This window comes from Pyxicephalus adspersus, chromosome 2 (assembly GCF_032062135.1).
Source record: "Pyxicephalus adspersus chromosome 2, UCB_Pads_2.0, whole genome shotgun sequence".
In the NCBI taxonomy this organism is placed as follows: Eukaryota; Metazoa; Chordata; class Amphibia; order Anura; family Pyxicephalidae; genus Pyxicephalus; species Pyxicephalus adspersus.
In genome coordinates, this window is record NC_092859.1 from 135,099,223 (window position 1) to 135,126,549 (window position 27,327).

Consider the following 27,327-nt stretch of genomic DNA (forward strand, 5'->3'; position numbering starts at 1 on the left):
TGTACCACATTTCAATATAAATAAGTCTGATTCCTTTGAACTGGTATTACTCTTTTCCCAGTCTACTAACCCAAATATAGTTTGGTTGTGTCTTCAGGGAAAATCCTTCCAAGAAAAATAATTGGCAACATGGTTTTTAACCATTTGTAATTCCATAGAAAGTGGAACTAAACTCATTAGTGGGTGGTGAGCTTCTGCCATGATCAGCAAGTATGCACAGCATATGGTTATGGCACATACTTACTCAGTCGTCCTGCCGCGATAGGTCCATGACTTGCCATCACTGCATCCTAGGGAGTTTCCATCTTCACCACTGGAGAGGCTTCTACTGAGATGGCTATTCTGTTCATTCATTGGATGATGTAACCCCTGCGCATGGATTTCTGGAATTTCAGTGTCCCTGGTGGCTGGCGCTTGTGCTGTATAATTTAGAGCCTAAACAGAAAGCCACCAGGATCCAGAAATTAGACATTAGATTTCCATTGCTCCAATATAATATTTTGTAGTTGGTTGAAAATCTAACATCACACAACACTTTCTGCACAATGCTCTTTTGACACTATTGATCAATTCCAACCATCACACATTGAAGTCTAAGGTCTATGGACAATGCTTTTAGTGTACAAAAAATTTTGTCACTTACTGTCAAAGAAAGAATAATAAACAGACCTATTTCGTCCAATGGTAACCGTTTTTGCAAGCAGCTTGGACTGGAAAACTGGTCAAAACCTCTAGTACAAATTCTAGTGTGAACATACCCTGACTCTAAAAGATCTATTTAGAAATCATTAGTTCTTCTACTAACTTATCTAGGTTGTCAGTTTCTGATCAGTTTCTTATTATTGCTATAGTATGTAATTAAACAGAGTTCATTATTCTACATGCTCTTCATGCAGAATACATAATATTGGCAATTACTCAGCAGTTCAGCAGTAAATTGAGTGAATAACACTGTGCAGGCGGGCTGACTTATTAATGCTAATTCACTATTCTGCAGACAAGGCTGAGCTAGGTCCACATAAATGTCCATTTAGAGATATTTCCTTTTCTGGTTTTTTCCATGTTTCTCCACACTGTATACATTTATCTAATTGGAAGCTTAAATCACTATTGGGCCTTTTTCTATATGTAGAATGCTTTTGTTTGCTTGCACCAACAACACAACCCTTATTTATGTTATCCTTTACGTTCATAGAATTCCCCTGTATTTTGTACAATGACAATCCATAGGCAAGAATTGTCTAAGGGTGTCTAAGGGACCTTACAACTTGATAATGGCATAGATCTGGTTATTGAAAGTTTTTTTACAGGGTGCAATTTATGCTAACCATGGGCTTTGGACATTTTTGCTTGGAGTCAAGGGCTAGTTTAGGGTTCCACATATCAGACTGCAGTGATTCAATTTGATGCATGCACATGATTCTTTAATTAAACGTCTATCAACAGTTGCACTTAATATACATTAGAATATTTTGGTAAGATGAATGGATTTATTTTACTTATTCAAGAATCCAAGCACTGAAGAGGTAAATAAATCGGTTCCCTTCCCCCATTCTGCAACAGCTCCATGGTTGTTCTTCTAACCCCTTTGTTTTGTGATGCAAGGTTGATATTTCTTAGCAATCAATATTTGGCACTTCTATATGACAATAATTCTTGCAGTGTCATTCTTCCCAAATCCTGATATTGGTCTCTGTAATGCATTCATCCACCACAACATAAACCAACAAATAACACAATAGATGTATCGGTGCTGTTTGCATTATTCAGCCTCTGAATTTTGTACCTTTTACCTAGAGGTTTATACATAAATAAATGTTGTAATTACTCACAATGCTGCTTCTTGAAATGAGGACAGGGGACACATGACGCTAGTAAGTAGCTTAACTAGGATTTTGTTTCCCTTTACTGTTATCTCTAGGCCTCCCAGTGTCTGGTTAATGCTGTAGAAATATTTGAAAATCCCCTCGTGTTTTTTTTTTTTTTTATTAAGTTAGAATTTTTTTTCTGCAAAACAATGGATAAAAAAAGAAATCATATAGTCATTCTATAATACTATACAATAAATATTGTATGTAGTTTTGGATGAGATTACAAACTCATAACAAAAAGCACACATTTGCTAAAGTGGTAAATGGTTTTAGGACTTAATCTCATTATAGCAATGCAATGTGTTTTGAACTTTTATATGTTTTTATTTTTACAATTGCATTTTTTAAGTGCTCCGCACAGCATCGTTTGGCTGTGTGTTGCTGTTAGTGCATTTGTATGGTATGTTGGGGGTGCCATTGACAGTGTATGACACTCCATGCACCAATGCATGTGCTTTTTATTGCTACATGTTGTGTCAATGCAAAAAGTATGTACAAGCCCTAGGACCACAATACCTAGGCCTTGAAAAAAACAACAACCTTGTAACAAGCTGGCTGTTGACATAATCATTTTGTTGCTAAAATCCAATGTGAAAAAAAAACAAGACACACATAGGTCTGCTAGTCCCTAATTTTCTTTTAGGTGTTCGCAAGGTGAATGTGCACTAAACATATGTGCTGTACACTGCCTTGCCGTTAATGCAGGCATTTCTGCATGACTTTTAACTTAACACACTAGTCCTAGAATGCAGTAAGATTATCTCATGAGAATTATTGCTGTCGGCCCAACAACATAAAATTGCAAAAGCAAATATTTTGTAGAATGCCCTTATTTACTGAGGTCAACAGTCAGTTCACTAAGCAAAGCTATCATACATGAGGTTGAAATTATTCCCTTTTGGACTTTTTAAGCCCTAAGTCAATTGATGTTTATGTAGCTAATTGCTTTTCCACTTTTCCACATTCAATCAAGATAAATTTTAGCCAATTTTTTTTAACAATTTATGTGCAACCAAATACCTGGGTGTAGTGCCAAAATATAAGAGAGCACCAAAGACCAATGTCAGCAAGGATAAAACATTGGCTAGTTTAAAATTTTTTATCTTGATAGGCAGCATGGTGGCTCAGCTGTTAGCACTTTGGCCTTTGCAGTGCTGGGTCCCAGATTTGATTCTCAACCAGGGAACTATCTGCATGGAGTTTGCAGGTTCTCTCTGTGTTTGCATGGCTTTCCTCCCACATCCCAAAAACATGCAGTCAGATAATTGGCTTGGCTTTCCCCCAAAAATTGACCTTAGACTGTATTAAAGACATATGACTGAGGTATGGACAATTAGATTGTGAGCCCCTTTGAGGGACAGCTAGTGACATGACTATGGACCTTGTACAGCGCTGTGTAATATGATGGTGCTATAAAAATACTGCTCATTGCTCAAGGAACCCCCAGCAACCTGTGGAAGAACCTTGGCTGAAATAAAATGATCTAGTATATTAGCTCAGCTGAAAAAGTAGACAAATTGGAATCAATGGATCAATGGAAAGATTTTTCCATTTAACATCTTTTGTATGACAGATTATTGAGGACAAAAATTTTTCAGAATGGGACAATTTTTTTTTTTTAGATTTGAAAGATATATTTTTACATGTCTGTTTATCTGTCCAAAAGCAATCAAAGGATGTAGTACATGAAGTAAGCCTAAAGTTTCACTAAACATCAGCCAACTCACCTGTCCACATTCCAGTGATGGGCGCCACCATCTTTCTTCATTTTCTTTCTCTTCCAGACAATCTTTTGCCATCTTTATTGGCTTTGATGTAATTATGTAATTCCTGCACAGGTGCCAGGGAGTTAATTCATCCTGGCAGACACAAGGGAAACCATATGCACAGCTCAGCATTTTGCCAGAAACCCAGAGTGCTCAGGCAAGTAAGACACATTATTGCAGAAGAGACATTGCCTGTCTCTTTCTACAATAATGACCTGCCTGATCATACAATCTTTTGAACTTTAATTCAACTTGAAAGTATTTTTCTGTGAGTGAATTAAAAAAGATCTAGTTTATGGAATGATTCTTTGTAGGAAAGACCATTTACAGGTCTTTTGAACATTATCTTACACCTGTAGCTTGCTCAAGACCCCATAGTGAAATCTCATGATCTCTGATAAAGATGCCTATATAGCTTAATGGTAAAGACAGGTAGGCTTTACAGGTAAAGATAAGCCATACAGCTAAAGATACCTGTATAGCTTAAAAAATTAAGCAAAGAATTTTAAGCCATGAATTGTTGAAACTGTAGAATGACCTTCAGTACAGACCCAAAAGAAGTGTCTCCTGGGACACAAAACCAGTTGAGCTGAGTTCTTTTGTTCCAGTATTTTAAAAGCTTATCAATAAAGAACCTCTTATTTGATATTAGTGGTGTTAGGCTGGGTACACACATGCAATAATTGTCACTGGAAAGGATTTTTCACGATCCTTTCCAACGACTAACGACTGCATGATGCATGAACGAGCACTGTATTTACAGCACCGTTCTGCTCTATGGTGGGGGGAAGCAGAGAACCACGGATCGCCACCCTGCTGCGCTCTCTCCCCTTCACTTCCATTAGGATTGTTTGTTGTCCATCGTCCATGGATCCCCCAGGACAGTCGCTCGGACGAGGGACAACGGGCGCTGTACACACGCCATATTTTCGTCCGATATCGGCCCTGAGACGATTATCGGATGAGAACGATTGCACGTGTGTACGTAGCCTTTTTGTGTGAAAATCCTTGTGTTAAGTCTGGTAAGTGGAAATTTTATTTAGCAACAATGCAAAGGCAACAATTGAACTCAACCACTGAATAACACAGGCTAGCAAACCAAAAATTTTTTTTTAAATAAAAAATTATACAAATTTTACCATAATCACAAGCCTATGTATATTTCCTGCCGGATTTTAACTACAAAGTCACTGGTTGCTGTGTAACTCCCCTACTTCTGTTTCCTGTATCAATAATTACATACAATCTGCAAAGACATGTTTAAATTTGAGGGTGGCTGTGAGAAGCCTTTTATGACGACTTTGTTGATCAGACGTGCTGTGTGGGAGGGGCAGCAATCTACAGTAAATATTCAGAGAAATAACTCGAAATATTGAGTACGTAGGCTGTGTTTAAAACTGAATTTGAATTTTTTACATTTATAGATCTTTTACAGTTATATAAGGCTTGTATCATAATTTTAAGTAAAAGGAGTCAACTCAGTTTAGGTTTGCAGGATAATTTTTTAAACTATTTCGAAAAAAAAAGACAAATTTTTTGGGGATAATCAAAAGGCATAGCTGTGTACAGTTACAATTTCATTGCCCAAGATAAGCAAAATTTGATCTTCTTGAACAACAATCTAGCACTGGGTCGTTTAATTAAACAACCTACAGTGAATTACTTTGTTTAATGTCCACTAAGAAAGATTCAGCAGGAAACTTTCTGCTTGTTCTCTCTCTCCCCACTTTCCATAGAACAATACAGGGCTTTCTGTACCGTGCTCACTTTTTCCACTGTCACTAGAAAATATCAAAAGACTAAAGATTGTACAATATTTTTACATCTGTTTGAGGCCTTTGTATGGCCTTGCCTTTTTCTTTTTTATATTTTAGATAAAGTAGGAAGAGATTAAGATTGTGTCCAATGTGAGGAGATCTACTCTTTCTTTTTATCCTATTAACCAATTATGAGTGAGACAGAATGTAGTCAGCAAGTAACAGCAGGTATTTTCTAGTAAATCTATTATTTTCATGTAAGAAAACATACCTACTAATAAACAGGTTTTTCTATAATTGCATAATGAAATGAAAGGGCAAAAGGTTAGAAAAACCATATTCTATAATGTATTTAGCATTTATAATTACATTTTCCTTTGAATATCAAATAATGTCTGACAGCATAGGGTAATGGAATTTGCAAAAAGGGCATATTCCACCATGATGTACTTACAGCAATAATAATACAATAAGCCTGCAGCCACTTGTTTTGTGGAAAGGCAGAAAGGAGTTTATTACTACTACTACTACTAATAATAATATTATTAATAATAATAATAATAATAATAATAATAGCCTAGGAGCTTAACATTTTGTAGATCCAAAGTACAGATTCATCCTAATGAAATGGCTCCTTTTGATCTTTGTGTTGCGGCATTCTTTTGTAAACTGGTGATGGCCAGGAACACTAGGAACTTCATCAGCAAGTAATAACTTTAAGAACAAAACATAAAACATTGGTCTATGCATAATGATAATAATTATTATAAATAGTAGCTTGCAGGAGAGAAAAATACAGTGTATTAATTTACAATAGGAATTTTTGTGTATTGTGGCAGATATTGAGATACATACATTCTGCATCATCAATTGTAAGAATCTACCAAAAGCTCTACTTCATCACATCTTCGTTTTATTGTATTTCTTACAGTGCAGAATATCCTGACCTCCGAAAACACAACAACTGTATGGCAAGCAACCTAACGCCATCCATTTATGCTAAACTCTGCGACAAGACCACCCCTAATGGCTTCACCCTTGACCAGTGCATCCAGACCGGAGTAGATAACCCAGGACATCCCTTTATTAAGACTGTGGGCATGGTGGCAGGAGATGAAGAATGCTATGAGGTGAGAACTTCCTTAAATCACGACGTTTACCTTTTACTATTGTATAATTAAATATCTTTATATAGAAGAGCAGAGTAGTAATCTGGACAGTGTGTATACAGATCCTAAATCCAAAAGACAGTTTGGAATAAGAAATAAATTAGCGGGATTAGGAAATTGCCAGTATACATACATAATATATAATACATAATACATATTATAAAGTGCTACAATTCAAGTATGTGCATTGATTTTATGCATATAGCTGTAAAATTGGACTTTAACATTTGTGGACTTAAAACTAATCAGCAAAATAGGGAGCAGGTTTACAATCTGAGAAGACTGATATTATTGCCCAGAATAGGAGGATCATTAAAGTACAAAGAGGAGAAACAAAGGTCACAGCTGCAACCAAGATTGGTGATAAATGTCTCGGGGAATATAAGGCCATGGGAAAGGATAGATGCCCAAGAATTGGATTCATATTAGGCCCTGTGTCTATAGCATTTTGTTTGTGTATGTCATTTACTTATTTTTACTTATTTTTATATGCTGTATACATAGAAAGATTGTTTTTAACCTCTTAAAAATGTTCATGTGCATTGTAATACCACAATGCTGATTTCACCTGTCTATATTATACATACACACTCTACCTTGACCATGTTCTTAAATATATTGTATAAACTGTGACCAGGCTTATACTAGGGCCCATGGTCATAATAGACCTGGGGACCAAACACCCTTTCCCTCGACCTTATTGATTGAGGTCCTATTAAAGTGACAAAGCAATGTTGCAAATCTGTTTTTTTTTCATTTGTCATAGCAATCTGTCTACTTTTTATGACATATTCAGATAAGGGGCATGCAGAATGACCAATAAAAACTATATAGTTGGGATGTCAGATAGAAGGTTTTTCCATAAACATGACTGATTGTTTCAGCAGGCATTCCCCACCAGGCAAATAAACATGGCACAAAAAATGTTTACTTTAAATGGATATCCCCAGTTTCTATTTGTTTCCCAACATAAAACTGGCATCAAGGAGGGCATTTGTTAGGACATTTTTCACTGATATAAACGATATATTCTCTGATGGTGAAATATTCATGCATATTCTTTTACTTTAACTAATAATAAAAAAAAAAACATTTCTCCAGACGGTTGTAAATACATAACCCGCTAATTAAAGTCAGTTGGGACCTAGTCCTGTAAAATAAATTCTGGCTAATTTGCAGTACAGTTATAATAATAATCAATGCTGGTGCTGTACATGCAGAACAAAATATATTTGACCAGCATCACAGAGAAGCTGCTTAGCTACTTACAGAAGTAGGTTAAGGCTCAGAGAAGGACTCTTAGTCAGTCATTAGATTACAGTAGAGTAATTTTAATCAGAATATAATATAAAAATGGGGAATTCCAGATGTGCGGTAAACTGCCACTGTTTAGGGCTCACTCTACCATGCTTCCAGCTACTTCTGTTTAAACGAATGGGAACCTTTGGGAATCATTTTGTGCACACGGTTGTATTGCAGTGGTTTGTGGCACAGTTCCTGGATGTGACATGTAGCTCCCTTGAGCAGCCAGAAGCTTCCATTGGCTTAAGTAAATGCGGCTTAGTGTGGTTGCATTGTGGTATGTGAACCACACTGCAAGTGCACTGATCTTCAAAACACATTGTCACATACTGTTTTTGATTAACAATATACAAAATTTGTTTTCACACTACTTTTTTTCCTTTGTATACATTTATTCCATCAACAAAACTGTGCTGACATTATACCTAGTATGACGTTAGGGGGATCAGCATATTGCAATACCCTGTTGGATAGTTGCAAAGTCCATTTTTTGGGGTTCAGGCTTAACTCAAAACACTGCTGCCCAAGTGGCTACACCAGGGTTGGACATGGCATTTCATGAATCAAGTGTTGTAGCATAAAAAGTCTTTACTCTAAAAACAGCATGGAGCTGCCCAGTCCTGATCCCTTCAGCTTTACTGCTTACGCTTCCTGACAGCCCCAGACATACTTTTCAGGCCAGTCCTAAATACTGGGCTGTACTGCAGTGGGATAGGAATGCTCACCCAGATTCTTCCCACTACTGGACCCTTTAATAATTTGCAGGTTGCAAACCAAACTTCCCACCCATGGGGTCCTGTGCACTAGATACAAAGAAACTTTTTGGTAACTCTATAGGCCAGGCATAGGTGTGGAGGCCTATGGAGGCTCTGCTGTGTAACAATGTATTCTGTACCAAGATTTTGAGCAACTTTTTACAATACTTACATTTAGGAGTTTTTTTGTATTGTATTTATTAAAAAACGGATTTTACTAAGATAGTGTTTTAAGTGTAAAAAAATGTTTGTACTGTTGAAGTCCCATTTTATTTTTTTATAATATACAAATTGGTTTAATTTTTATGAACTCCATCTATACTATTTATAAAGATTTTTTTGAGATTTCATTAAACAGAGGTTCCCATGTGCAAGACTTGAATAGACAAAGATATTAACGCCTCAGCAATAGTTTCTCTACATAAATCTATTTTAAAAGAAATCCACACATATACATTATGATTGATACAAAAACTGTCTCTCACCATGACTACTGCTATATATAGACTATGTATTTGACTTGAATATATAGCAAGCAAAAAAAAAAAAAAAAACAGTAAAATCAGAAAAGAAATCTGCAATGCAAATGCAAAGGATTCAACTATTGGCATTATTTTAAATCATTTTATTTTGGATAACATATTTTCAAAGACTTTTGCTGATCTTCTTGTTAGACCCTACCACTTAGCAGTATTGTTTTCGTGTTTATGTGTGTATTGTTTAAGTGTTTGCAAGGCTTACATTAGTATGTCTAAAGGTTTTTTTAAAGAAGATTTTGACGAAGGCCCTCAATGTCCCTGTGTCCCTGTGTAGCATCTTTTCTTCTGCCTGAACTTAGGTACTGATAGCATTGGATAGTAAGGTGTTAATGGGAAGAATGTTGGACATAAATATTAGGCTCTGTTTATTATTATTATCCAGTATTTATATAGCGCCAGCATATTACACAGAACGTTACATAGTTGTCAGTATAGTTTTTCTGAATCTTTTCCCCCTACTCCCTCTTGAAACTTTATCAACGCTACATAGTATATTTCTGCATTCTAGACTAGCTCATCACCAAGCACCTTACCCTTGTTTCAGTCAGTACCTGTTCTTCAAGCTCTGCAAACTCTTCTCAATTTTGATTTATGACCTAGTCTTTGATGTGAGCAACCCATATGCCTACAGAAGCAATATTTACTCTCAAACAGTGAGAAATAAGAAGTGAAAAATTACAGGAATTACTAAACATGGCGTACATTATATTGGCCCACATTGGTATGCTTTCATCAGGCAAACAATTATAAGCTGTAAAGTATGTATATAGTTTATTTGCACTCACTACAAAAAGGTTTTGGGGCTAGCAGATCATAAACTTCTAAAAGTACTCAAAAACAGCCACACACAATTACAACCAAGATTTAAACCCAACTTTAAACGTACAGTACACTTTAGTGGTGCAGATCAATTGCACCTCATTTCTATGTTTTCATTTCTAAATTGATGATCATTTTTTTTACAAGGCAAATGAATAATATATAAATTTGTAGTAGATCAATGTGTTATACAAAATTTGTATTTTTCCAGCGTATCACTGTTAAAATTCATCTTGGAAAAGAAAAGCAAGTGTAATAATTTGAAATGGTATTCTTATGTTCTAGGTATTTGCAGATATTTTTGATCCTGTAATTAAAGAAAGACATAATGGATATGACCCAAGAAACATGAGGCACCCCACAGATTTGGATGCTAGCAAGGTAAATATGGTGGTAAACAGCAGTACCAAGTGGCCATAGCAAATGAAGAATCCAATTTAAATACAATATATAGTAATGGTACCCACTTTTGCTTGCTTCTAGATCAAAGCTGGCCATTTTGATGAGCGTTATGTACTGTCATCTCGTGTTCGCACTGGAAGAAGCATCAGAGGCCTAAGCCTGCCCCCAGCATGTTCCCGTGCGGAGAGGAGAGAAGTAGAGAGGGTGGCAGTGGATGCCCTCAATGGCCTGAAAGGAGACCTTGCTGGACACTATTACAGTCTGACTGAAATGACGGAACAAGAACAGCAACAATTAATAGATGTAGGTCTCTCAACAAAGCCCAACCTTTTCTTTAATACACTCAAGGAATACATATAAACTCAGCACTTTTTTAAATTACATGATCTAGAAATGTATAGTAATCCTTGGTACAGCACAGCAGCAAATATATGTAGAGATTTCTTATTCCTGCATCCACTTCTACAACAAAGAGTGATAATTAGTTTTTTTAAATCAATTGTCAACCAAAAGGGAAATAGAGATACAGCAAACAGAATTGTACAGGAGTATCAAGTAACGGATTAAAAGGGTAATACAGCAAAACCAGACAAAAGCAAGTTTGTCAAATATTGATACAGAGTAGTCTGAGAAAACACGATGAACCAAAGACAAAAGGAAGATGAAGTGCAACAATCATCAGCATGTGAAGAACTATCCTAGCAAAGTCTAGAATAGTAGGGTGCAATGATAGCAGAAGGTTCATCAACATACTTAACTCATCCATGGATTTTCCAATAAGAGGGGAAACAAGTGTAAAGATAAAAAGGCAGGGACATTGCTCCTAAGAATAGTGATGTGTAAGCCTTGTGTGATCCAGACTGTTAATGTAATGAAGGTGGGAGAATGATGGGGAAGGGGGGTTACCTTCAACTAACCTAGGTATCAGGAAGAATGTCCAAAATATTGATACAACTGAATTAGGTGTAAGGGTTTCTTTGTGGGAGGAGGCCTCGATACCCTCAATGAGAAATATAATTTGCAGCTTGATTAGGAAACGGATCGTAGGGAGAGGTTCATCTAACCAGCAATGTAATATAAGTCTTTCTACCCACCGCCATAAGGATGAGGGCTAAGCTTCTAGCTCTTTGAGAGAAACAAGTATCTCCACCTCCCATCAGGCCTAATATTGCCCCTTCAGGCATCAGGGGTAGGTAACTGAACAGATGAGCTTGTATGCACACAGCCAGTTGGTGGCAGAAGCCACAAATTATTGGGCCTTCCCACAGGTTATGGTGCAAAATAGCGTATTGTCTTCTGCATTTGTGACAACTATTAGAATCCATAGTGCCCATATGCTGAGCCCTCACTAGTGGTTCATGTAAGAGTAAAAAAATAACCTCTCAATATTGGGATGGATAAGTGGTACGCTCTGAGGAGACGCGCCAGGTCTACATTAGGAAAATGGTTTGGAAAGGCTGCCATCCCTGAGGATGAGATGGAATGATCCAAGTCTACCCTAAGAAATGTGTAATATTTTAAAAATGCCTTGTAAGGGATTGGTGGTGCTTGGAGAGAATCAATACATAAACTTTTCTTCCACACAAGACATGGTGTCACATGAGCGTAAGGTGAACCTATAACAGTTCTAGTGCTAAGTACACCTGTGTAGGCTCTCATTCAATGACTGCTTTAGAAGAAACACATATTAGAGTCCGGCCACGGTAGAATCTAATGTTGGTATAGTGTAACAATGTCAAGGTTAGTCAAAAATTCATTCACAGTTCATTTTTTTTATAGAAGTAAACTTTTACACCTTTTTTCATGAAAATTTTACTATTTTCATCCTCGAATATCATGTGTAATGTGACAAAGTTGGCTGGCATTATATTGTAGGAAGCTACACATTTTCCCTTTTGATTTATGATTTATTACTTTTTAATAGGATCACTTCCTCTTTGATAAGCCTGTGTCACCATTACTGACAGCATCCGGAATGGCCAGAGACTGGCCTGATGCACGTGGAATCTGGTAAGAAGCTGTGAAACAATTCACTCAGAATCAGTAAAAAAATATGTATTGGATATACAGTATGTACATATTCTAGTGGAGGAAAGGCACTCACAAGATATTTCAATGAGAACTGAGAAAAGTTGATGATTATTTTATTGAGAAAAAAAACAAACAAACATTTGGGGTGCCCTTTATTATTGCCCAAACATTATTCACGAAGGTGAATAATGTTTGCATTACTAAAAATGTGCAAATAAATATTAGGAAAGCATGAATATTTTCTTTCAACAAAATTGTTGGAGCCAGCAGAGCTTCATCTCATTTACTAAGCTACATAAACTGTCCCTTGCAAGGTGACAATTTTACCCGAACAGCTTACATCTCTTTGGTAAATTAACTCCATTGTTCTCATTGAAATATCCTGAAAGTTCTCCCTCTTCACTGGACTCTATACTGTCTTTAAAAATGCTGTATCTGCTTTAGAAAATATATTCTCAAAAAATAAAGCTATTTAAATATTGATACAATCCAACTGTTATTCAATCATGTTTTTCAGGCACAATAATGAAAAGACTTTCCTCATCTGGATAAATGAGGAGGATCACACCAGGGTCATTTCCATGGAGAAGGGAGGAAACATGAAAAGGGTGTTTGAAAGGTTTTGCCGGGGACTAAAGGAGGTAAGGAAGAGAACTGAAAGATATTTCATGGACTGCACAAGAATAGGAAATAGCATTAGGCCTGATCAATATTGCAAGGAGTAATTTGGTATGAAGAGCACAGTCAGTTTTGCTCTACCTTAGAATGCACAAAAGAATAGGGAGCAGAACACATGACACTTCTGTTTCTGTACTATCTAGGCAAAAAGGAGGTTATTTAAAAGTCTAGTAATGAGAATCTTTCTGTGACCTTTTCTTGGAACATGAAAAATGAATTTATGACCATACCTGCCACTAGTTATATCTGCCTCTTATCTATCACCACACCCAAAGCAAACATACCCGTCTAGTCTACCTTCCCTCACGTGTCAGTGGAAAATAGTGATTTGTTCCTTATTTTGTGCCCTATTTGTATTTTAGTATATAGTACAGAGTTGGCAAGCCAAATTTCTTCGTGTCTGTCCAAATCAGAATATTCTTTAGCTCTTAAATGTTAACAAATATTCATTTTGCCCTCTACAGGTTGAAAGGCTTATCCAGGAGAGAGGCTGGGAATTTATGTGGAATGAGAGACTGGGATATATCCTGACTTGTCCATCTAACTTGGGCACGGGCCTAAGAGCTGGTGTTCACATTAAACTACCTCTACTGAGCAAGGTAAGTAATCCATACAGCCTATTTCTAAATTAAACTTTACCTGGGACAACATCAGTTTGGAAAGAGCCCAATATCAGTTTCTACACAAATACTAATCATGGATTCTTGGAGGTTTCATGTACTAGTGTTTTTGGAATGGGTTTGTAATCTTTAGACATGGCTATAATTTGTGTTTAAACTCTAGTGACAAGTTTTGGGATAGTGATGTATGATAGTGTTTAAAAAGAAACTATACTCAAAACACAAAAAAAGAAAAACACACTTGCCTTCAATCGCACAGGGTAGACCAATCACTTTGGGGGTGACCGTCATCTGGTCCCGCATCGTCCTGGCAACTGTCCCGGAGCTGGCGCTCCGGGCGCCGCCATCTTGGTCTTCTCTTCTGGGTTCTTCATCCTACATTACCCGACCCAGGCGCGAGATTGGCGACGTAGGATGAAAAAAAAGGGTGTTGCACCTAAAAAAAAACAGAATTTTTACCCTACATAAAAGGGTTCTCTACCCTTTTATGTAAAGTGAAAATTCTGAGTATAGGTATGCTTTAAGTAGACAATGGCTTCTCCTCTAAATCATATATTAAGATTATTGATCATTAAACCATTGGGTTATCTGAATCCCAAAAAAGAAAGGGGTTTTATGGTATCCACTAGATAATATAATAATACTAAGATATTCTTATCTACTGGATACCATGAAATCCCTTTCTTTTTTGTGTTTGGGGTTATCCAATAATTTGATATATGCTCTAATGACAGTAAACATGATAAAAATCTAGCTAATCATACACATATTTCTACATTTTTATTTTCCTTGTTCATGTATATCTAGATGTTTCTGCAATCATCCTGCTTAACACGATACCAATCATGCATAACTTTAGGATAATTGAATCTTGTAAAGCTAACATTAAATACACAGAAACTAATGAAAAATCCAATCCTGTAAAATGGTACCGATATGTGAACTATTTTGCTTCCTTTGCTTTTGACTATTGTTATGCATAGGTATTACTAATGATATATTTGACATAATATGGAATTTTTTCAAAAGCAGCCAAGGTTTTTGCATTAAAAGACCATCCTTGATCCTCTTTCATAATGCATTAGGCCCTTTATCCAGACATTTAAGGCACACAGTGTTTAGAATAACCATCAACCAAAAAACGTTTAACAGTAAACATGAGAGAAGTGCTAATAAAGTAGAATATTAAATGTGTTCAGAAATAGTTTGGTAATAATAATCAAGGTTTTATTATATTGGAAGCTTGTGATCAACATTTCCATCTGCTTTTATTAGGCAATGTTTTATACAATAGTTTTTTTTTCTTTTTTTTTTTTTTGCTTTCATGTATACAACGTGCTAAGATGTACTATTTTTGCATGTTTTTAGGATTCACGTTTCCCCAAGATCCTAGAAAATCTCCGTCTTCAGAAAAGAGGAACAGGAGGAGTCGACACAGCTGCTGTTGGTGGCACATTCGATATCTCAAACTTGGACCGCTTGGGGAAATCAGAGGTACTGGGATGAAGTTCTCTAAGTGTCTTTTTTTAGCTAATTATAGGAAACCTGTAGAAATTAATATTCACAGGACATTATCCCTAAACTACATCAAACAATTATTTATTTTATTCCTTTTCAGTTATAAACTTGTTAGGGACAATATTTATAGGAAAAAAAGAAGTGTCACAAGCTGAAAAGAATGAATACATATGTTCTTTATGAATATTGACACAAGGAAGTCAGATTCATAGATAATATCCATGGATAAATAGATTATTATTGACCCTAACGTGCACCACCAGTAAGTGGCTCCACTTGACTATTTTTTATTTTGTTCTTGTGGCAACTGTAACATTTTGGATTTGCCAAAGCTTTTATTCTTAGTGACAGTGGTCAGCAGGACAAAAAAAAAAGATTGATACCTGGTAGGGGTACAGACATTATTACAAACCCTAACGGGTATAGAAAGGAGCACCAACCACTTTGTAAAAGGATCCACAATGTTTGTGGTATTGTTGGACTCACTAAGTGGTGTAGCGCTTTTTTTTTTATATCTGTTTGTTGGAGTCTAGCATGAAACTAGAAAGTTTCAAAAATTAGGGTGACGATGTGCTGCTAAGATTGTATATACTACTTTTAAGATTTGAATCCTAAATGTGAAGGTCCAGCTTCTTAAGCATTTTTTTTTCATCAATAAAAGAACTTGTCTGTGTATACACTTGAACCTAAAGCACCCACGTAAGTGAAACAAGTTACCCTTGAAAGTCCAGGAGGCTCGAATGAACTCATTTATAACAAGGGAATAGCTCCTAACAATCCGGTGCGTAAATGAAAACTGGTTTTAAAATGACTTAACTAAAGTCTCTAGGAAGCTGTAGAGAACTAAGCATACCCATATTTATAGTGTCACCTTCAGGTCACAATAAGCTTTGGAGAGAAAGCAGATTTATGAGCCAGAAGTATCTCTCCAGTCTTCTTACTGTTTGCTGCCCTCTTCTAATCATCTTATGTTCTTTGCAGGTGGAGCTGGTGCAGATGGTCATTGATGGAGTGAACTATCTGGTTGACTGTGAGAAGAGACTGGAGAGGGGGCAAGACATCCGTATTCCGGCACCAGTGGTTCAGTTCAAGCACTAATCCAAAGCTATAACTGCCATACAGCAAATAATGTGGCCTCAAGAATGTATAGTAACCATGATGATGCATCAGTGAATGATACATAGAATATAATTTATACAATATAAGTCCACCTGATTCAATATGATGGTCTGAAACAGCATGCACGCTTTTGGCCTGATTTACTGAGAATGCAAGCTTACTTGCCAGGTGGAATATCTCTGGTAACATAACAAGGATGCCTTACTCGAATGTAATAAAAGTGAATGTGATATATACAGTATGAATGTAAAATACACATACATACTAAGGCATAGGCAAATATAAAATCTTTAAAGTGTAGCAAACCTTTTCATTGTCCTAATACCCTAATTCCTATTTTATATACATATCTACATATGGAAGGGTTTTTTGGGATTTCTGCACAAAGTTATTTTGTTACAGCTTTTATTTTAATACAAGTGCTTCTGTTTTTACAATTTTTTTCCTAAATGCTTTGTGCTAGGAATTCTCCAGAATGTACTATATATAATAATTGATAACCCATTGTATGCTACATTGTGAAGACCATCAGTCAGTTGCAGATCAGTATATCTGTCTAATGCAGAAGCAAATGAGCATCATTTTTCAGGTGTGAGAAAATAAACGCTGTTCATTTTCATTGGTATTGTAAGTTTAGTTTTAGTAAATCAGGCCGAATGTGTTGTACAGCAGTGTAATCATGTTATGAACATCTACGTACATAAATATATATATCAAGCAATTGTCATAATGCTAATAAAATTCACTGCTGCCTATAATACTTGTCTTTCTTATCACCATACACACACACACACACACACACACACATATATATATATATATATATATATATTACTACTTTAAGAGAATATTTGTTCATTAGTAAACACCTATTGAAAAACAATCGATAGCAGTAGGACTAGAAAGCAGAATTGTATATTAAAACTGAAAAATTGTAAGTAGGCAGGTTGTTTATTGCAAAAGGGACAGGCAATGTCCCTTCTACAATAAAATATACCTGCCTTTTCGCAATCTTTTCTAAAATGTGCAGACACAGCTCAGTGTACTATGCCAGATTTTCCGGCAAATCTCTGGTTGTTTGGAATTAACATCCATGTGCATGTGCAGGAGATATGCCATCCTTCCCTGGCGAATGAAGATGGCTAAAGACTCAACCCTGAAAGAAGATCAGGTAAAAATGGCAGTGCCAGAGAAAAGAGATAAATTTAAATTTGTGTAATTGGAAACAATCTTTCCTGATTATTTCCAGTGACTGTAGAACAAATGAGTGCTATTCGCTCCTTTGTTCTTTGGGGAGGGGAGGCAACCCGCTGCATCTTCCTCAGTAGGAAATGACAATGGTCATTCTTGCTTGATTGTTTAGTGATCTGCCATGGGAGATTACTAAATAACATTGGAGAACTGCTGTATACACATAAAATTCTAAAGTATTATTGTAGAAGTTTCTTCTTTCCTGAGTATTATTTGATGCTAACCCATTGAGTCATATAAATGTAAAAGTAAAAAGAAAAAAAAATGGAGCAAGAGGGGCAAAAAATATATTGTGAGCAATTGTTGTACACTTGAACAAAAAAACATATTGGTTACAATTATTCAAACATGTGGTCTATGGCTGACTTCTAAACGTGGGATCCAGGACCTAGTTCTATACATATTGCTCCTAGGATAACATAGTCTGTTGACCCCATATAGGGGTGAAGTATGTTAAAAAAGATAGGAAAAAAGGTAATCTCAATTCCTGACCCGTTTCACCATAGGGCTTCTTCAGGGTTATGATGGGGTGGACCAAAAATACACTAAATAGAAGAACGGTCGTAATTAATTGACTTGGTTTTTACTCATAAAATAATGTGAAATAATGCCAATTGAATGCAAAATTTTTACATTACAAAGAATACAAAAACGGTACATTATGTGGCCATTTAAGGATATAAAGCTTATGTATAGGAAAAGTCACCAGTAACTAATTTAATAAGGAATGAAAATTATCTAGAGAGGAATCTAATCAGGAATCATCTTTTTGCAGATTTTGGGTAAAAAATGAAAAAAGAAAAAAGGATGCACAACAATAATCACAATTAAATTTGAGTTGTCTTTAGTGGGAATTTATATCATTCTTTCACAGGCAAACATTTATTCTGTCGTGGGTGAACACAACATTCCTTCATGGGTTTGACCTAAAATATATGTAACCACCAGTAGCCAATGGAAAACCACCCACTGTGTTCCTTAGTAACGAATAGTTACCATAACAACCTGTTACATAATACTCACCTCCTGCCTGCCTATATACCAAAAACAGAATGTACACCCTGGAGGCTGTTAGTGCTGTGCTGCTTCCACAATAACGGATAATATTACAAGAAGAAAACATTATATTTTAAATTTACAAACATTTTGCAGAGCATCATTACATTCTCCCATGTCTACTTTTTAAGTACAATAAATCCTAATTTGCATTTATAAAGCTGTGATTACATGAATGTACTTTGTACAGTGTGCTGGCAATATTGGGCAAATGCAGCTTAATGCACAACAGTAAATTATCCTTCTTTATTTTTTTTCAATTGCAACACAACACGTGTGTTATTTTTAACACAAATAGCTCAATAACACCGGAAAAGTAATAGAAATATTTAGTTAGAAATTGCAGAATTTTGGAACTTGTCATAACTGATATAGTAATAATATTATTTGGCCAGTTCTAACAAATCATATGCTATCTGCAAAGCAAAAAGGGGCCCCATAAGACTACTGGGTTAAACTTTTGTGAGAATGAGGTTTTCTCTGACCTAAAAGGTTACCAGGCTGTGCCAAAGCAATTCTTATTAAGGGTCACATATGTTTCTTTAAGTTTGAATCTGCCTAGTCTGGCTTTCCTCACAGCAGGGTCTCTACGGGTTCTTTTATTAAGATGGCTTCAGTTTGGAAGAAATGTATAGCAAGGGATGGTAGTTACAAAAGGCACTAATGCAATGACACAAAAAGCAAGACAGATTTTCTGAGAAGTGAGATGATGTAAGAAAAAAAACATATAAACTCTTACTGAGTTGTGTTTGAGCAATATATGAAGATAAATGCTTCTCTAGCTGGGGGATTATATAAAAATAAATGTGTGGGCTCTGTGTTCAGGCTAGACCTGTTGCGGGAATCTAAAAAATATAATAGGTTCAATTTACATGCATTTAGAATACTCTAATTCTGGAACATCTCAAACCTTCTATTTCAAAATAAAACAGCTTTGCAAAAAGTAAAATAACTCAGAAAATTCTAATTATTAACTGTATTTAAAAATGCGGAGCAATAATATGTGCTGTAACACCTTATAAGTAAAGGGACTTAGTCTTCTACCAGAGCAATTTACGAAAATGGGTTATCGGTTTCTATGGATTACTTTTTATAGTACTAAAGGTCAGACTATCGCCTAACTGTATCTGTATTAATCAATGTCCTGCCATCCAGAAGTATTGATTTCCCTTTGTACTGTGGTATTGGTCCTTTTCATGAAAAATAGCAGGCTCAAGTCACAAAGCTGTCTGAGTTATTTTATCAGCGTGTGTTATTTCACTTCACAATGGGAATTATTGACCAAGCTTGTTTTCTTTTCACTAGCTGTGTAGCAGTATCCCATTAGTTTGATTCCTAATTAAAAAGACCCCTATGATTTCAATATACTAAGATCCTTTTGCAGTCTGTGGCCCTTTTGGGTGAGTGGCATGGTGGCTTAGTGGCTAGAACTCTTGCCTTGCAACACTAGGGCCCCAGGTCAGCATGGACTCTATCTGAATTGGCGTTGGATGTCCTCCCTGTGTTTCCTGTAGGCTTTTTCATATTCTATCTCCGCATTACATGGTTTCATTTTGCTCTTCTCAATAGCTTCCTCATAAAATCTCACAGATATTGCTTGTTAAAGTGATATTTAAAGATAAGATAACCTGTAAGCTAATTGCAGTTGCAAGCTGAATTTTACAATTTATTGAAACAATTTTAAAAATACTATGAGAATAACATAATGTATCATCTGTATTAATAATGTATGACTGTCCCTTTTGACCTTCTCCCTTGTGACCTTGCTGTAAAAAAAGCAGCATGGTAAAACTCCTAATGCATGCTGTGTCTCATTGTGAATTCACCTTGCCAGTTTATTTTATAAGAATAAAAAACATTTGTCAGTACTTTTTTAGCAGTATACTTTTAATAAAAATCCAAGTGGGATTTATAAGCAATGTTTTACAAAAACATTTCTAATCAGCCAACCAACTAGGCTGGGATACTGGAGCTCAAAGAAGTATTAGGAGCATTGCTATGACATGAATAGCAGGATTCCAGGCAACATGTGATCCCATGCTATTCTCTCCTGCGGAGAAAAAGAAAATACATCTGTAAGCATACTCCACTAAGACATAAACTTTTACGTAATTAGAGTCAACTAGGTAGCTATTTCCAATGTCAGCTTACAGTATATACTACAATATACAAAAGCAAAAGTAGTATACCGCGAGAGTCCTGGTGAACCTCCCCTTCATACTGAGCGCTAGAGATGGCCTGGCGTTGCTGGTTGCTGAGATGTTCATATTGTTCAGGAGATACTGCCATGGCCTGATCACTGGTGAAGGAAGAGAGCTGAGCTGGGCTGAACACCACCTGGCAATAGAAGAAATCTTATCACTTTATGTATGTTTGTCACTAAGAGGCATAATGCATATGAGTATCTTGTCTGTTGCTGTTGGTGAAAAATCAATGGGCCTGATTTATTAAAGCTCTCCAAGACTGGAGAAGATAGGACTATTGTTTGAGAACCTGGGTGATCCAAGAAACCTGGAATGGATCTGGCCCACGACTGTAAACATTTGCCAGCTATTAGCAAATGATTATTTTCCAGTTTTGGTGAGCTTTAATAAATCAGGCCAAATGAATAGACAAGTACACTCTGCAGCAGCCTTTCTCAACATTTTTACTATGGGGAGACCCTTGAAATAACTTCCAGCTCTTCAGGGAGTCCTGCTGTATCTACTATATCCACAGCTCATTATATGTTAGCATGGTGGTCAGTGGGAAGAATATCCCTTACACTGCTGGCCAGTGAGAAGAATGTCACATTTACAGATCATTGGGGGTCACCTAAACTGACCCGAGTGGAACAAATTGCTCATTGCTCAAGGAACCCCTAGTAATTTCTGGAAAAACACTGATCTACGGAGTAATTCCATAGAGCCAGACATAAACTGGTCAACTCCTTTATGTCAGTTTCTTATTAACATTACCAAGTGCACCAGGGATTTGGCCCTTTCACCAAGTATATACATGTTACTGTTGAGAGCCTTTAGGAGCTGATTGGCCACCCCTGGCTAAATGTCTCTGCTTCTGTTTATAGTACAAATCTATGAACATCTGACTACATAAAATATTTTACAATGTACTATATATGTAAAGGAAGAGACAAGACATTTGTACTGAGCTACCCAGAGCTTCTTCTAGTGGCTAGTTTACAAATCTTCACATTGAATAAATGCTTATTGAAAGTGGACAGTAAGTTTTCTGTGAGAAAAAGCTGACTTTTTGAAAATGCTGACTATGTATGACTACCTCCGATTTTTGTGTTTTCTCAAACACATAAATCAAAATTTTCTCTTTCATGAAGATCAAAAAACCACACAGTGCAGTCAAAACACAACCTGCATGGTTATTAAAAGTAAGTACTCAGATATGACAATAAATCATTGTGACAGCCATACAACTAACATTTTTGGAAGGTTAAATCAGCGACAAACTCCATATTCTTGGGAATTTTACTTTCAAATATTGGGAGGAGTCTTTTCAAAATGCCAAATTTTAACAAAACAAGACGATTGGTACAACTGCATTTTTTTAATATGAATTATAGAATACATTAACTTACTGCAAACTTTGGTGCAGGTATGAGAGATATTGCATCTGGTGTTAATCCATGAATCTGATCACTTATCAAAGAAGACAGCACGATATCTGGGAGACCAGCTAAAATCAACAAAATACAGTATATAGTTATAGGCCATCTATTACTGATTCTACAAGGCAGCTTGATAGATGGATGGATACACTTTCATCAGTGAAGCTGGGTGATCCAGCAAACCTGGGATGGATCAAGTCCAGGATTAAAAACATTTGCTAACAAATAGCAAATTACTTTTAAGAAATCAATTCCAGGTTTACTGAATCATCCAGCTTCACTGATGAAAGTGTATCCTCTTCAGCCCTGGAGAGCTTTAATGAATCAGGCCCAATGTATTAGTGCCACGCAACATGTTTCAGGGACCACTTTAATGGTTTGGTCACTTTGATAAAGGGATCCCATTGTAGCCCTGAAACAGTTTGCATTGCTTCACAAATAAGCATTGACTAATATAAATGCATAGGTAACACAAACACAAGAAGGAGGTCTGGATCTCTCATGCAATTAGAATTCTTTCTTTGCAATTATTTCTTTCTGTCTTCTTTTGGGGAGATATTCCTGCATTTCCCGCTCTAATGAGACCCAATCATGCCATATAGGTTCTAACCCATGTCCAATGCAACTACAGATAGCAGTAAACTACCCCTCACCCATGCTATCCAAAGTGGTCAAAAACAAGGTTATGGCTGCAGATAGACCTAAATTATCTTAAAACAGATATCAATGCAGTGCATGTTTCTAAATGATTTGATCAAACCTACAGAACACTCCTATCATGCGCCTGATAGTGATTTACCTGCAAGTGTTCCAATCTCTGTGAAGATCTCAGGGCCCCATCGGCTCACCGCACCAAATGCTGAGCTGGATGTTATTAGATCTGCTAAAGTCTCTAGCTGGGTTTCAGAGCACTTTAGCTTCAGGGTTCCTACAAATACAGCTGCCTGGCTGCAATAAACAAATAAGTTTTACTAGGAAATATGGAACATTATTTTTCAGACAAGTCTTACTATAGGACATACATCAATCAAACTGACCTGAACTCCTGAATATTCATTTGCTTTATTTCCTGAATTCCCAGGCCACACAGCAGATGCCCAAGAGCTGTTAGTTCCATCAGATCTAGGTCTGATGCCATTTTTTTGTGCTCTTTTAAAATATTGAACACCAAAGTCTTCATCTGTAGATAAAAGCACAGATTGTAAGAATGTTTGTTGTCAGGGCTGATGAATTGGGGTTGATTTATAAACGAAGGGTTTTATAACAAAAAACACGAGGTTTACAGCACCATAAAACAGTTTTTCCTTTTACATGTCAGACCTGTTTAGGGGTCCAGCTGTTCATTCTGCCCAGAAAAGACACAACAGCCCAATCAGATGTATCCATCTCATTTAGGTCTTTTTCAGCCATGTGAGCAATAAGTTGTCCCATCTGTAGAATCTGCACCAGGCTCATACTTTTCACTGGACCAAACAACTGCAAGACAATCACCAATGAATAGAGCAATACATTTATAAAATCAATCATCCATTTCTCCAAAGAAAGTCAGGAAAAAATCACTACAAAATTTCCTTCCTGACAATTCTCAGAATATTAAAGTAACAAATTATCTTTCCAAATAGACTTAGCTTCTCTTATTCCCTTTCAAATGTTCAATGTAGACTCAACATTATATTAGGATCAAGGTGTATAGATATTTAAAAACTGATACACGTTACCTGCTTTATTTTTCCCAAAGCAGCCTTCGCCTGGTCAACGGAAAGATCGGCATCTTCGGTGATTATATTTAGGCAGCCTTCAAAATCAGACAGAGACATACCACTAATCTGAGCTGCGCTCCAGGCTGAGGGAAATGTCGCTCTCATGTCCGAACAACTAGGAATTGGTTCTGCAGGGATAAACACAACATTATATTGAAACCATGAACTTCCATCACTCACAGAAATATGAACTCATCCTTAGCTTTGAGCAAGTGAAAGTGGGCTACATTAAAATAAAACATTCTAAATATGAAAACTATAGGATTGATGTTTTTACAAAACTAAGAACTAAGCAATGTTTTTTACAAATGGCATAATTTTTACTCCCCAATACCCAATATTGGGCAACCTTTTATCTATAACTGTGCTTTGATATCCAGTCTATGAAAACCACAGGTGACATAAAGTCAAAACACAGCCTTGGTGAGGTTTTCTTCACCAAATATATGTAACTCAATGCCAAGTATGCATACACACATTGAGAATTTAGAGCAGTGTTTCTTAACCTTTTTAACATGGGGAAACCCTTGGAAAAATTTTCAGGTCTTCAGGGGACCCCTGCTTCAATTACTATATCCACATCTCACAGTACATTAGTGTGGGGGTCAGCATAAGAAATGCTTCTTACATTGCTGGCCAGTGGGAAGAATATGACCCCTACAGATAGCACAAAAAGATAATTGGAATATGTTTACCTGACCTGAGAGTCACAAATTGCTCATTGCTCAAGATCCCCCCGCAACCTCTGGAGGAACCCAATGGTTCTACTGAACCCTGGTTGACAAACACTGATCTAGAGAGATGCAGACGTAGTCGGTGCTTCATACATCTGAAGCAATGTCCCATATCCTAATTTGATGTACATAGTTATAAGCCTTTTCCCAGTTTGTGACACTCAGAAGACTATTTTGATTTATTTACATAGCCATGTACATCATTGTTCTTCTGCCTGATGGGATGCAGATCCACTAAATTATGCTCCAACTGCAATACAGCATGTGTTTACCACCAATGTAAATATAAACCACAGACACATGGATCTACATTTCTGTGCAGCATCAGACCAGGTCCATGATAAAGCATCTATAAAGATGTACCTTTTGTCTAATTTGGGATTCTACATTTTCAGAAAAAAACTACCATAAATCTAAGGCATGGTAAGGAAGTTATTACTTCTTTACATCTTACCTCTGCTTATGCGGAATCCATTCTTAGTCAAGGCAGATGCCAACAGCTTTTTGATCTTCCTTACTCTGGACTGAATGTGAGAGTTTTGTTTGGTGCAGATGATTCCGATCTCGCTATCTTCCCATTCTCTCTGACTTTCCAGAAGCCATTCCAGAATATCTTGGCCCAGCATATCCTAGACATAAACCAAACTAAACATACTCATCTCCAGATGTAGGAATAGTTAACAGTAATACATAGATGTGGCAATGTATGGGATTGTTTATTGCACTCCAAACATTTTTTGTTAACCAGGACTGTACTGTACATCTAACAAATCCAAAATGTGTGGTCAATACAATACATTTAACTGAGGGTTTTGTTAAACCCCATTTCCCAACAAATTTTTTTTGGAAAAATGGAAAATTTTTGAACATCTGTCTTTTTAACCTTCTTGGTTTGTAAATCTGGGTAGGATGTTAGCAGAATCTCAATATCACTTATATTACTTAGCATTTAAAGCTATTTTGTTGTATAAAGAATGATGATGAGCTGTTTCTCTTGTTTTGTTATATTGGGTTCCTTTTTGGGAGACTATCCTCAATTGTTTGGAGTCATAAGAAATAAAAATTAGAGAATATTTTCCAAAGGGCAACACAGGAGATATAGAAGAAGAACACAACAGCGATTGTTTCCCTAGAATTTTTTTAGTGGTTGATGGAAAATGTAAATGAACATGTTGAAGGCCAGGCTTTCACATTCTAAACATGATTATTTATATACTATGATAATTAGAATAGTGACAGCGGAATGCTCCAACCATGCATACTTTTTGTGCTACTGGTCTGATAAGGCCTAGTGGGCCGTGGGCATCTGATAAGTGGGCTGTGGCTCACACAGTGCTGTTTATACTGATGTACAGAATTAATTCCTGGAAAAAAACAAGAATATGGTTGGCAGTAAAGACCTAAATGGATAGTGAACCCAGCCCCATTCCATCTGAAACCATAGGCAATTGTTCCACGTTAAAATCGGAACAAGAAGAGCTAAAACTCCAGCTATGGAAGTTTTAGTTTTCCATTCATTCTTTCCAATCCATTCATTCTTGAAAGATAGGTTGGAGCCTTACCTTTGGTATACAACTGAGAGTTTCTGGAGTAAGATGAAAGATTAGTCTCCCAATTTGTTCAATGTGTTTGTCTGTCCACTTACTAGGATGTCTAAAGAAAAAACACATGCATGTAGCTTATCAAGCAAAACTATATTTAGTTGATTGATTGTTACAACAAACAACATCATACAGGTCTTTATAGCACTGGGGGGGCAAATTTACAAAGACTAATAATTGCTTACATTAAATTGCTACTTTTCCACATCCATTCCTGGTAGTAAGGTAAATGCAAAAAAATTTATTTCCATAAGGAAATACATAACTGTTATTGAGAATTGGATTTCCCATATGTAAAGGGAAAATCAAGATATCCGACAAATGGCAAAAGACTTGGTGCAGTAGGTACAGGCATTAAATATACTTTATTGGCCTATAACGGCAAAAAATCTGATAGCTGACCCTAGGTGAGAAAACTGCCGAACTGATTAAATGAGTATGCTACAAAGAATTTTTTATTTTGCTTGTCATATTGTAACTCTTTTCACAGTACCACGTGACAGTCAGAGTGTTTATCTTATATACAGAGTTGTATCACACATACCCCAGCATGTCATCTTCCACTAGGATCTGTCCAAGATGTCTACTGAATTCCTCGGATATACAATACATCTTCAGCTCATCAAGGTGGAGGAGCAAGTGCTTTCTATGTATGACAGAAATGTTTTCTTCACCTATAAACCCAAACAGAGGTCCCAACAAATCCATCTCTTCTGCAGTTATCATTCCATTCCCCTGCATTTGCTAAAACAGTAGAATAAAAATTTATTCCTGAGGAAAATAAATCACATTCTAATCAACTAAACCTCAGTGTTAATATGGCAAGTTTACCCCTCCCTCTGATAAGAACACGCAGTTAGAGTAATTGGCATCCTCTCGAAATTGCTCTAAGGCTATGTACACATGTGCAATATTTGTTGTTGGAAAGGATATTTCACAATCCTTTCCAACGACAAA

At 36.4% G+C, this 27,327-nt stretch overlaps 2 protein-coding genes across 4 annotated transcripts in view; one reads left to right on the forward strand and one right to left on the reverse strand.

Moving 5' to 3' along the window:
- CKMT1A (creatine kinase, mitochondrial 1A) overlaps positions 1 to 17,104 on the forward strand; it is a 32,142-nt gene extending 15,038 nt beyond the window's left edge. For all 3 annotated transcript variants that reach the window (XM_072402501.1, XM_072402503.1, XM_072402500.1), the window contains 8 exons: positions 6,326 to 6,524; positions 10,264 to 10,359; positions 10,462 to 10,683; positions 12,305 to 12,390; positions 12,929 to 13,052; positions 13,554 to 13,688; positions 15,078 to 15,203; positions 16,209 to 17,104. In XM_072402501.1, the coding sequence (XP_072258602.1) occupies positions 6,326 to 6,524; positions 10,264 to 10,359; positions 10,462 to 10,683; positions 12,305 to 12,390; positions 12,929 to 13,052; positions 13,554 to 13,688; positions 15,078 to 15,203; positions 16,209 to 16,325 (1,105 nt within the window). In that variant the 3' untranslated portion in view covers positions 16,326 to 17,104. The remainder of the gene's footprint in view (positions 1 to 6,325; positions 6,525 to 10,263; positions 10,360 to 10,461; positions 10,684 to 12,304; positions 12,391 to 12,928; positions 13,053 to 13,553; positions 13,689 to 15,077; positions 15,204 to 16,208) is intronic.
- Positions 17,105 to 20,626: 3,522 nt separating this feature from the next.
- Positions 20,627 to 27,327, reverse strand: part of STRC (stereocilin) — a 31,458-nt gene continuing 24,757 nt past the window's right edge. The window contains exons 12-21 of the mRNA XM_072399118.1: positions 26,915 to 27,114; positions 26,332 to 26,422; positions 25,224 to 25,398; positions 23,994 to 24,163; positions 23,596 to 23,751; positions 23,313 to 23,455; positions 23,075 to 23,223; positions 22,246 to 22,343; positions 20,843 to 20,990; positions 20,627 to 20,703 (exon numbers count right to left, since the gene is read on the reverse strand). Of these exons, the coding sequence (XP_072255219.1) occupies positions 20,627 to 20,703; positions 20,843 to 20,990; positions 22,246 to 22,343; positions 23,075 to 23,223; positions 23,313 to 23,455; positions 23,596 to 23,751; positions 23,994 to 24,163; positions 25,224 to 25,398; positions 26,332 to 26,422; positions 26,915 to 27,114 (1,407 nt within the window). The remainder of the gene's footprint in view (positions 20,704 to 20,842; positions 20,991 to 22,245; positions 22,344 to 23,074; positions 23,224 to 23,312; positions 23,456 to 23,595; positions 23,752 to 23,993; positions 24,164 to 25,223; positions 25,399 to 26,331; positions 26,423 to 26,914; positions 27,115 to 27,327) is intronic.